The following is a 12,332-nucleotide window of genomic DNA, read 5'->3' on the forward strand; positions in this document are numbered from 1 at the left end:
CTCAGTTAAAAAGACTATTTTTTTTAAATTTTGTTTGCTTTGTGCTTGGATGAAGACTTCTCTTCCTGCTGGCCTTCTTAGTATCTCGTGGGTCCTGGCACTGTCTGTGTTTCCAATTGAACCCTCCTGCCCACAGCTGTGCTGCCTTACACACTTTGTGAAGGTCCTTGGCAATCCTCAGCAGCTGCTGGACTTGAACACAGCACCTTCTGCTTGTCTGTTTGAGCAGAGGTCTTAAAGTGCACCTTGTCTTTGGCTTTTTTTTTTTTTTTTGCTTGTTTTCTAAACTGAGTTTTCAGAGCTTGGATAATAGTTCTGTAAAGAGCAGCTGCACATCCCTTTTGTTGCTCTGTAACTCCCTGAAGGGAAGTTCTGCCCAGGTGGGGGTTGGTCTCTTCTCCCAGGCACTCAGCAATAGGACAAGGGGGCACGGGCTCAAGCTCTGCCAGGGGAAATTGAAGTTGGAGATCAGAAAAAAATTCTTTCCAGAGAGAGTAATCAGGCATTGGAATGGCCTGCCCAGAGAGGGGGTGGATTCACCATCCCTGGAGGTTTTTAAGGTGAGATTGGCCGTGGCACTGAGTGCTATGATCTGGTAAAGGGACTGGAGTTGGACCAAGGGTTGGACTTGATGATCTCAGAGGTCTTTTCCAACCCAATACATTCTATGATTCTGCTCAATCTAAGGCTGTCAGGGTGAAGCTCAGGGATGGTGATTGAGCAGGAATTCAACTTAAGCAGTAAATATTTTTATTTTCAGTGGAACTTCACTGGAAATAGATATTATGTAGCTATGTCTTTAATACAGGTGTTTTTTTAATAGTGTTTCCACCAGTGTTTTCTAAATCCTGTGTTTCTTCTCCCTGCTCTGTGGGAGATGTTCCAGTTCTTTGAGCTGTTTCTGCTTGAGGAGAGTAGTATTTATGGGAGACGTATAATTAGCACACCTGCTCACCTAGAAAATCTGGAATCTCTGGAGTGCTGGAACCACCAGCATCTTAGCACTGTTACTTAACATACAGCTGGAAGTCTCTGCATAACCCACCACCTTTCCTGAGTCCCACTGCAGACCAGTTTGCTGTGCTCAGGATGCCAGAGCCATCCCTGCACAGTGCAGGGTGTGCTTTGCCTGGCTCTATGACAGTATTTAGGGGCTGACATCAACGTCTCCTGCATTAGAGCATTGTTAAGTATTTATGGTGAAATAATCAATGGCTGAAGGGTCTGGCTGTTGAGACCTGGAAGGCTTAAGTGATATTGAGTGGAGAAGCACTATCTTTAGTGGCCATTAGAGCATGATGGGTCCTCTCTCACGCTGTGTCTGGACACAGGAACATTCCTATCCGTAAGATCAGCCTCATTAAAATGTGAGATGCTGCTGTGTGTCATGTTCATGGTATACAATGCTGCTTTACAGTGTAACTAATGAAACTTCACAGCAAATAAACAAGCAAAAAATATTATCTCACCTAAATGTAAATGAGTCTGACTTTTCATGTGGTGTAAGCAAGCAGTGGTGGTTCTTTTTTTTTTCTTGTTCTCTTTTATGTTTCTCTTGTGTTGGGAGTCAGTACTTTTTCCCCTCAACTCTGAATTGTGGGAATGAAACCTACTGAGTGAGTTGCTTTGTCTCTTGGCAGCAATCTGTACAGTTTGAGTTGGAGAAGACTATCAAAATGTGGTTGCACTTCTTCAATACCTCTTCTATTCTTGGGTATCATGGGTTGTACTATCAATGTACAATATTTGCATTTATCCTTCCCTTTGTTCTTTAGCAACACTGAGAAATAGTTCATTATAACAGTGATCAGTTTTCCTTTATTTTAAAAGAGAAGGAAATAAAGCAGCTAACATTTTTTGAAGATTTTACATGTTGTTAACCTTTACAGGGAGCAAGATAGTGCTGATAGGAGTTCTTGATGTTTCGTATGATTCCAGACATCAGTGACAACGTAGCCAAGGAGAAGACAAGCTCCAGTATCAAATAGGAAGGTTACACAAAAGCAGAAGGTGGCCTGGTGTGTGAAAACCAGTTCTAAAAGTAACTGCTGGCACTATGGGCTTCTATAAAACGCAGTTTTCCTTATTTCTTATACAATATTAGCACTTGGATTTTGATCCATTCCTTATTTCGTTAGAAGAATGGAATGAATCTGTCTGCAGATTCCTAGTCATTGTGAGTGATCCTTTCTTCAGCATTTAATATCTCCCCCTCAGATACATAAAATTAGTCTGTGTGCTGTCTGAGCTTGTCGTGGACATTCAGACTTGGCTGTGAGGAGTGTTTGTGGACAGACCTATCCTTGCATATGATGTTCATCAGCTTCCTTTGTGAAAGAGCAGTGAGAGGCAGTCAGCTGGACTGGAGCAATTTTACCACAGGAAAGGTCATGTAGGCAAAGAATGAGACTGCTCGCCCAGCTCTGGTAATTAGTAAGGTTGTAAATCAGCATTTGGGCAGAATCCTCTTCGAGTCTTGGCCTCTTTCTTGAGTGTATTTATTTTAGGAAACTTGGAACTTCTTACACAAATGAAGCAAGGACTGAGTGAGTCATCTTTATGCTGAAAACTTTGAAGATCACTGATTCTCCCACTTCTTCTGAAGCAAGGATTTTTAACATTTTGGAGGGCATTTGGCATTTCAGTTTGTGTTGTGCAGTTGTATTTAAGGCAGCTTTTAAAGTGACCCCAAGAGAAAAGTATTTGTTCAAGTTCTGTCAACTTTGTAAACTGGCAACTTGATTTCCCCTTGCCCCTGATTTCGCCCCTTTCCCAGCTGCATCCAAGACATCCAAAACAGAATCACCCAGGGCTCCAGAACAGTCAGCCACAGTTCTGTTCCAGGGTGCTGCAGCTGTTGGAGCCCTTTGGGTCCACTGAGCTGAAAACAGAATTGACTCGTCTTTCATTCTCCGTGACTCTTCTGTCAACAAATCTGATCTTGAAGAGGACCTTGGGAAGGACAATTTGGTACATGAAACACAAGTTTCCGGCTTTACTTAAACTACAGGCATTGTGTAAGAGAAGATAAAGGTGATAAGGATTGTTAACGGGGCAGTGGCAGGAGATCCCGTGGTCTGGGATTTGAGAGAGAAATGCTGGAGGCTGGTCTAGCAAAACAAGGCATAGGACACGTATTGAGAGACCAGGCACCATTTGCACTGGCAGCCTTGATTCTCTCATTTTTCTTTTCAATTTGTGGATGATGGGGGTAAAAGACTTCTTGTTCTTCAGGAAGAAATTGCTATTCTGGAATGTGGTAGAGAAAACGTTTGTTTATGTGACAGATACTCAACACTTGTGAGCTGCTCCTCCGTTGGTTGAAAACAGCCTTTAACTAACACAGGTGTGAATCTGTGCTGAGACTACAGTGGTGTCATGGCCATGCTGTGCTTTGTAGTGTGCAGAGCAGCTCTTAAAAATACTGAGCATGGATGTACTGAGCTCATTGTACTCTGCATAGTCAGTGTAAATGTCTTGGCTCTATTTCATTCTTTATACAGGCTATTCAAAACCTGAAACTGTTGTTCTCACTACTTTCTTTGGACACTGTTCACAACCTGATACTAAAATAGTTTTTTCAACTTATTTTGCTTCAAGGCATAACAGGTCCATTATTAAACATTGCAGTGTCTCTTCCCTGATTTTTGTGGTATTTTAGCTAGAAAAACTCCCAGAAAAAGCCAAGTGTTCAACTAAACCAGTGGAAGCTGCCAAGTAGCTGCAGCTTCTCTTGTGGAAAAGCTGTCTCCTGCCACCCAGCAATAGATTTCTGACTGCACCTTAAATAGTCTATCCTGTTTTCTTTTTAAACTCTTCAGCAATTCAGGGTTTGTAGGTATCTCTAAGCTTATGTTGCCCCTGCTCTGTCTGTGTAAGTTTGTTCCCTTTTTACCATAAAATCAGCTCCCTTGAAGAGCCAGGGGTGCACGTGTTGGACTTCATCAAAAACAGGAGCAGTGAAAGCAAAGTAGGTGTTTTAAGGCTTCAGCATTCAATGAACTGCACGTTTGGATTTCTTACTCTGATGTTTTTAGTTTCAAAGATAAAGCATTTAAGGTGTGCCTTTAATATGGGTACATGAAAGATTTAAGAGGGCTGATTTACTCTTGATGGGTTTCCCATTTTAGGTCCCATGAACTTCTTTTCCTGTAAAGAAGTTAAATGATCTGATGAGCAGTTAACACAACCAACTGTAAAGCAATTAATAGTTATGTTGTTTGATGGGAGTTTTTAAGTTCAGATAAGCATTTGGGGTCCTCTGGCTTTCCTCAGACTGCTCAGAGAAGTGGTGGAATCATCATCCTTGGGGAGAGTCAAATAAGAAATAAGGTTTAACTTTGAAGCTGACCCTGCTTTAAGTGAGTGGAAAAAGGGGTGTTGGATATGATAAAAGGTCTAGAAGACCCCTCTTCAAAGCCCCTGTGGTGGGTTGACACTGAAACAGCTCTATCACTCCCCATCCTCACCTGGATTGGGAAGACAGAAGTCAAGGAAAGACTTCTGGGTCAAAATAAGGACCAGGAGAGATCACTCAGCAATTACCATCATGTGCAAAACAGACTCAGCGTGGGGAAATTAGATTAATTTATTGCCAATCAAATCAGGGTAAGATAATGAGAAATAAAGCCAAATCTTAAAAACACCCTTTTCCTTCTTCCCCGACTCAACTTCACTCCTGGTTTTCTCTGCCTCCTTTGCCAGCAGGGTCAGGGAATGGGGTTTGTGGTCAGTTCATCACAGTATTTCTGCAGCTGCTCCTCCTCAGGAGGAGAAGTCCCTCCCCTGCTCCAGCACGTGGTCCCTCCCATGGGTGACAGGTCTCCACAAAGGGCTCCAGTGAGTCCTTCCCACAGGCTGCAGTTGTGCATGAACTGCCCCAGCATGGGTCACTTACATGGCGTGCAGTCCTTCAGGAACAGGCTGTTTCAGCATGGGTCCCCTACAGGATCACGAGTCCTGCCAGGAGCCCACTCCAGTGTGCACTTCCACAGCCTCCTTTGGGCACATCCCGCTGCTCTGGTGGGGCCTCCAGGGGTGGGCTGGACATTTTCCAGGCAGATCTGTCCCGGAGCTGGGATGGGCTCTGTTGGCAACTTCTCACAGAGCCCACCCCTGCAGACCAAAACCTGGACATGAAAATCCAATACAGACTCTCCTGATCTAAATTAGGATTGTAATTCAGCTTTCTGAAGGATTAAAAAGAACTACAAGATGTGAAGAAGTATAAAATCTATTCAGGGAGAAGGAGCCTAAAAATATCTTTCCTGTTACCAGAGCAGGAATTTTAAAACTGATCACTGATCTTGTTGAACCTTAAACTAAGAAAAAATCACTACAAAAGTCAAGAGCACTAGTTCAGGAATGGTTTGGGTATTTTGTTCATTTGCTGAGCATTTCCTGTGTAGAGCTACAAGCCATTTCTGCAAACCTCTCCTGTCAGTGCACGGTGTAACATGTCTGGCTTCATGCAAATATCTCAACAGATGTATTTTTAAGGAGCACTTCTGAAAACTGTTTAATTTTATGGCTAATGTTTTACTGCATTTGGGTTTTGTGCTGGATTTGCCTGGGGAAGGAAGAGAAAGATGGGAATGAAGCCTGGACAGGATGTCAGTGTGTGATTTGTCTGGTGGGGAGGGTACATGTTACACCATGTGTGTCACCTGTGCCTGGCTAACAAATCTGGGAAATGGTAGTAGGAGACACCTGCTTCAATTTATTAGTGTGCCACTTCAACTTTTCCATTTTTCTGTGTTGTTTCCAGTGGATTCTTACAATAGTAATGTCAAACAGGTGTGTTTATCACTTCAGGCATTATTTTCATGTTTACTACACTTGCATTAGGGATGTGATACTTTGGTTTCTGACACATTAAGAAGTCTTTGGTTTAAAAACTTTTTTAAGTTTTGGGTTTTGGTTTTGGCTTATCAGACATACTTCAAGCCTACAGGAATTACTGGGGACTCACTTTCATACCTTCTGGTAATAAAGAAGAATTAAGATTATTAAACAAGCCATGAATTTTGCAATAACCAATTAGCTGAACTGGCTTTTTTTTTTTGGCACTGTAAATATCAGTGGCTGTTGGGAGGTCATTCAGTGAGAATTTTATTTTGCACCTGAAATAAGGTGTAAAATTGATTGCTCTGGCTTCAGGTGGTGAAGAATAAACAGCCCAAAGTAGGTTTTACTAAACTAATTCCTTTTTCCTCTCCATTCTCTTACAGACACATCACACCAGAGAAGTTCTATGTGGAAGCCTGTGATGATGGAGCAGATGATGTGCTTGCTATTGACAGAGTCTCCACAGAGGTCACTCTTACAGGTATTCTGCTCACCAGTATTTCTCACTATGTTCTTCTGGTTTTGGTCTTGGCACTCCATGACCTTCAGAACCTTACTGGGGTAATACTGACAGGATTGGTTTTAGTTACTGTGTTAAAATAGTGTTTTGCATTCTGTGCTGCAAAGAGCTTTGTTTGAAATGCCTTTTCGCTGTGGGTAACCAGGGTGACAGTGCTCGCCTGTTCTTTGGTAGGACTGCCCATCACAGCTGAGGACACTGACTCACCCAGGGGAGTTGGGATTGCTGCTACAAGTTCAGGATCAAACAGGGGAAGTGTTGAACACTGGGCTTCTGCAATTTTTCCAGTTGTCCCAGTGGTGCCTTCAGTATTATCAGGCTTCTTGTGCTCTTCATCTAAGAGCAGTGTGTCCATCCCACTGATACTTTTGGTGTTGCAGTGGAATATTTCAACTTCTCCTTCAAAGTTATCCCTTCCAAACTGTCAGGATCACTATCCCAAGACTTTTGTTGGTCTACATCTCTCTCATTACTGTTTTTTTATCAGATGAACCTGTGACATGTTTAAAGCAAGAAGATTCAAGTGTTGTCTTTCTCCATTTTCTGGGAAAATGCCTCACTCTGGTGTGGGTATTTTGGGGTTTTCTTAAAACTTCTCTAACATCTTTTCTGTTGTTTTAGAAAACAGGCACTCAGCAACAGGACAAGGGGGCACGGGCTCAAGCTCTGCCAGGGGAAATTGAAGCTGGAGATCAGAAAAAAAATCTTTCCAGAGAGAGTAATCAGGCTTTGGAATGGACTGCCCAGAGAGGGGGTGGATTCCCCATCCCTGGAGATTTTTAAAGTGAGCTTGGCCGTGGCACTGAGTGCCATGATCTGGTAAAGGGACTGGAGTTGGACCAAGGGTTGGACTTGATGATCTCAGAGGTCTTTTCCAACCCAATCAATACTATGATTCTGTGAAAAGCAGATATATGAAAGTTAAACATGCTAAGACTTCTAACTGATATTTGGATACCTTTTGGCTCTGTTTTTATGTTGCATGGAACGTTGTGTCTCTTGACATCTGTGCTGTTGCTGATTGTTTAGCAGAGATAGACCAACTAAGTTGATAGGTCAACTAAGTCTCCTGGAGCAGAAATGGTCAGAGGCTCAGAAGGAGTGCTCAGAACTGGGAGGCACAAGCACTTATGCTTGATTTGTCATGGATCCCTGGATGGTTTCAAAATAAAGCTTCTGGAAGCTGGCAGGGCAGCACAGTATTGAGGAGCCTGCTTGCTGTATTGTCATGTGAATGAGCTTGAATTTATTCAGTTGATTGACTAGTTTGATTAAACATCAGAAATTGGATTGGAATGCTTCCACCTTCTTCCCTAACCCCCTGTCAGGTTTTGCTTCTTATACTTCAGACTAGCAGTACTTGCTTTGATCGAGGAGCTTTGGGGTTTTTACAGTTTTATAATACAGTCATGAAGGAGCAGTCTGAAATTCTGATGTTGTTTTCTTCTGCTTTTCAGTTAAGAAAGATGTTCCCCCTTCAGCTGTTACAAGACCTATATTTGGTATTTTGGGGACAATCCGGTTGGTGGCAGGTAAGGAGAACAGAACTGTGCCCTTTAAAAGTACTTAAACAAAATACATTGCTTAGGAAGTTTTTAAAGGCAGAAATAGTGTTTGCAAGTACCTGAGACTGCACTTCCATCAGTATAACAGGCTTTCCTCGGGGCTGCTGGAGGATGGAGGTACCCAAATACAGGTTATCAAGTTATGCTCATGTACCTCGTAAAGTAGTAGGTGCTCTAATGACAGGGTTAAGTGATGGTTGTTTGACTTCAGGGAATGCAGTTCAAATGAGTGCAGAGAACCTCATCTACTTACTCTTCACATAACTGTTTTAATCTTAGCTGCAGGATTTGCTGCAACAGTCAAGTTGTGAAGTTTGGCTTTCAGTCGATAATCTCGGTACACAAGTAGCTGAGAGTGACAGGGTGATAGACGAGTAGGTACAACTGTTCAAGCACTGCTTGTGTTCCATCTGCCCTACAAATACACATAAAATTCAACATGGAAAAAAAAGGGTCAGAGCAACTCTAGGGAGATGTAGGATAAAGGTAAGAATAAGCTGTGCAGTTTTTCTCAGTGGTGCTCAGATCTCAACAGTCACTGCTGTAAATAAACTTGATGCATAGCGTGTAAGATTTAAGGAAAGTGAGCATTGCTACTCACACAATCCTTTGTATAGATTTTATTAGAGTTGAGGCTGAAGTTGCCTGAAAAATGGTGTAATAAAATCTCCCTAAGTAGAAAGCATTGAAGATACTGCAATATTCTCAACTGAGGTCAAGTATCATTATGTTGAATGCAGTGACTTCTGACAGGATCTTAAAACTACTGAACTTTGTATGCCCATATTCTAAAGAACTGTGGATCTTGCAAGGGCAGAGCAGTGTAATGGATGCCTGTGTCTTGGGCACTTAACGAGCCCTGACTGTTTTAAAACTGAACTGCCCCACAGGGGAGCTTTCACCATGTACAGGATTGGTAATGACTTCTATTCATCTGACTGATTATTAAATAAAATATAGGATATGCAACTCTTTTTCATTCTACCCTCTAGAGCTTTGCACTATGTTATTACATACTGTCAAGCTAAAAATGCTATCAGTTAAAATAAATGTTTAGTTAAGGACTATTAGACAGTTCATTGCTGTTTACTGTAAAACTGGCCCCTTATCTAGCAATGCAGTATCTTTAGCAAATATGAATATTCTTTGCCTTTTACAGTATTAAGAGTAACTTTTTTCTTCAAAAACAAGATGACACTGAAATAAGATAGGCTTAGAAATAAGGCAGTGTTGTGTTAACCAAGAAGTGTAAGTTAATTGCTTGGAGTGAACATTCCATGAATATGGAGTTGTTTTGCTTTGTTATTTTCCTGGCTGTGTAAGTAACAAACTTCCTCTCTTAAATTATTAAAAGGAACCCAATTCTCTTTGGTCCCCGTTGAACCTGCTAGGATGAATATTTTTTCAGGATAAGTTAAATAGTCTTTCTGGCTTTTGGAGCATCCTTCCTTTCATGTATTTTGGGCTTGCTCTGTGCTTTCCAAACCATGTTTAAGAGCATTGGCCTCTTGCCTGAAGACTTTGAGGCTGTCTCTGATCAGCAGTAAGAGCAGGTGACACTTTTTTTTTATCTTGTACATTTTTTTAAAACATTCCTTAAACTTAACAAGTAGCTTTGTGAGCACAGGGGAGTGGGCAGCTTAGCAAGTGGGTTTTTCTTCTGCTCCAGCCCCTTACTGTTAAGAACATGAAGTCCTAGGTCTAACTAGAGGAAGCCTCGTTCCTTCCTGTTGATTTCAGTTTTCTGGTGTGCTTACAGACTGCTTTTCTTAATATGTGCATCTGTTAAATTTTTAAAAAACTGTTCTTTCTAATTTACAGGCACGTATCTTATTGTAATAACAAAAAGGAAAAAAGTAGGGGAGATTTTCAGTCATGCAATCTGGAAAGCAACAGACTTTGACATCCTGTCCTACAAAAAGACCATGCTGCACTTAACTGATATTCAGGTAGGTGTATTGATTGGGGGAGTGTGGAGGAATGTCTTCCTGCATTGATGTCAACTACCACGGGACCTAATTTTTGAAGCTATGGATGTTTTTTTAAGAAACTCTTTGAACTATGTACCTTTTTCTGATTTGTTCAGGCTGCTAGAATGGTGTAGGATTTGTGTGTAGATATATGTAAAGTTCAGGCATTCAAGATGATAAACTCACATTGTGCAGCTCAGAATATCACCCACAGTTCATGGATGTGCATTTTTTGTCCTTTTAAGATGGTGCACCCTTCTTAAGCTTCTGTTAAGTCTTTCTTGCAGCTTTACTATTCTGATAGCCCCTGCCATAAGCTGCATTGCTGTCATCTGTCTTGCTTAGTTAGTGGAATTGTTCACTTACATAATTGCTCAGCAGGGAGGAATTGATGTGCAGTGGGTTGGTAAATAGCAGGTAACAGTGTCTGATCAGTGGAGCTGAAAAAGAATCTGTTGCTCTCTTAGGAAAGGAGGTTAGTCAGAACTTGAACCAGAACACAGGTTAGTTATTGGGATAGTCTTGACAGTGAGTTATAACCTTGCTTTTGCATTGCCATCTTCTCTTTTTTTTAACTGAATGGTTTTGAGGGAAACTAATGGCTTCCTTTTTGCTTGGAGGTTGTTAATATTCCTTGAATCTCAGTAGCTGTTTGCCTCACAGGATTACTGTTCTCTGCTCTCCACCGTTCTTGCAGAATTTGGTTGCAGTTTGCCAGCTGCAAGTTATCAGTGAACTGGTATCAGAACTGCAATCTCATGGTTTCCTTCTTTTGTGGTGATCTCTGGATGATGTCATGTGTTGCTACAGCACTGGCAAAATGCATCTCAGCACTTCAAAAAGTAGTGGCAGCTTATAAGAATAAACTGTTTTGATGGTGATATGAGAGCACTCTTCTATCCTGTTTTTGTCTTCTCAACAGTTGCAGGACAATAAAGTGTTTTTATCAATGCTTAACCATGTCTTGAGCGTGGATGGGTTTTACTTCTCAACAACCTATGACCTGACACACACTCTGCAGCGATTGGCCAACACGAGCCCAGAGTTCCAGGAAATGAGCCTCCTGGAGAGGGTAAGGATTTTGTTTTGCTTGGTGGCTGTGTCTTGGAAATTGTCAGTCAGCTTTGCATGGCTTGCATTTACTTTGTGCAGATGGGGTTTAAGTGATGTCTGTGTTTTATCCAAACTGTTGGGGGTTGTGGCTGAGGATGCTGGTCCGCCCTTCCTTAAGTCTTGGAGCTTGTGAGCAGCATGACATCCTAGAATCTGTTCCAATGTGATGTCGTGCTTCCAGATCAGGCAGTTAGAAGTCTGCTTTAAATGGATCTTAAAAATTCAAAATAAAGGAAAGCCTGCCTCTGATTTTCATACTGAACACTTTTAATTGCAATAAGAAGGAATTAAGCAGAAAAACTGAGATAAAGCAAGTAATTCCTTTGACCTGGAATTGGAGGAAGGAATCCAAAGTGGAATAAATGGTACTTGTCTTCATATTCTTTGCCAGGATAACATGGAATAGAACTGTGGGGTTTATGGCTGTAGGTCTTGGAATGTTGTATTCTGTCTAAAGTATTCCAATTCCTTATGTTTGAAGCCTGAATTTAATACGCTACTTTTGTCTTAAAGATAACAGCCAGATGCAGTTTTGGCTTGAAATTCTCTTGTGTTTCCGGAGTTGCAGAATCCTTAGTCTGGTAAATTATTCTGCTACAATGCAAACAAGATCTAAACTGCCTGGGCATGGAAGTCAGCAGCACTTTTTGTTTGCCTAAGAGGTGGCAGTGGAGTCACTGGCTGTTGTTGTCTCTTAGTTTCAGTAACAATCTAAGGTGGGGAAGCAGTATACTTTTATATTGATTTGTTTGGGTTTTTTTAATATTGGAAAAAGTGTTTATATTTGAGGATTATTTTGCATCATCAAGTGCTGCTCTGGTGGTGCTCTTGGCAGGGAGAACAGTTGCTGACATGAAAGGATGGGTTGCCTTAAAATTGTAGCACTTCAGAAGGTTGTTTGAAAGACAAGTACAGTAAAAAGGCATCAGTTTCAAGTAAATTCATAATTAGATGGTTAAAATTACTTCAATGTAATTTCACAGTCCCATGGCTGCAGTATAAAGGCTTATCAAAAGGGTAGTGGCAATTCTGGACATCTCCAGTTCATCTCTGCAAGGAGGCCTGGCCTGTGTTTGGTGTGTGGGTGTTTTTGTTTGATATCTGTGCGTTTGTTGCTTTTCCAACAGTACTGGTAGAAGGAAACAACTCCAGTATGGGGGCACCAAAGGACTGAATTGTGTTCTTTCACTAGTTCAAGACACTGAAAGTAGGATTTGAACAGTCTCTGCAGATAGCTGTGTTTGTTGTTTTCCGTTAGATAAAGGACTGTTGCAGCTCTGAGCTCTCCTCACCCTCAGTAGTGTATTGTCTGCCTGC

At 41.6% G+C, this 12,332-nt stretch overlaps 1 protein-coding gene across 1 annotated transcript in view; it reads left to right on the forward strand.

Moving 5' to 3' along the window:
- Positions 1-12,332, forward strand: part of SACM1L (SAC1 like phosphatidylinositide phosphatase) — a 30,701-nt gene that overhangs the window by 2,546 nt on the left and 15,823 nt on the right. The window contains exons 2-5 of the mRNA XM_071561375.1: positions 6,231-6,328; positions 7,825-7,899; positions 9,754-9,881; positions 10,825-10,974. Of these exons, the coding sequence (XP_071417476.1) occupies positions 6,231-6,328; positions 7,825-7,899; positions 9,754-9,881; positions 10,825-10,974 (451 nt within the window). The remainder of the gene's footprint in view (positions 1-6,230; positions 6,329-7,824; positions 7,900-9,753; positions 9,882-10,824; positions 10,975-12,332) is intronic.

Source organism: Pithys albifrons, chromosome 7, assembly GCF_047495875.1.
Source record: "Pithys albifrons albifrons isolate INPA30051 chromosome 7, PitAlb_v1, whole genome shotgun sequence".
Taxonomy (NCBI): Eukaryota; Metazoa; Chordata; class Aves; order Passeriformes; family Thamnophilidae; genus Pithys; species Pithys albifrons.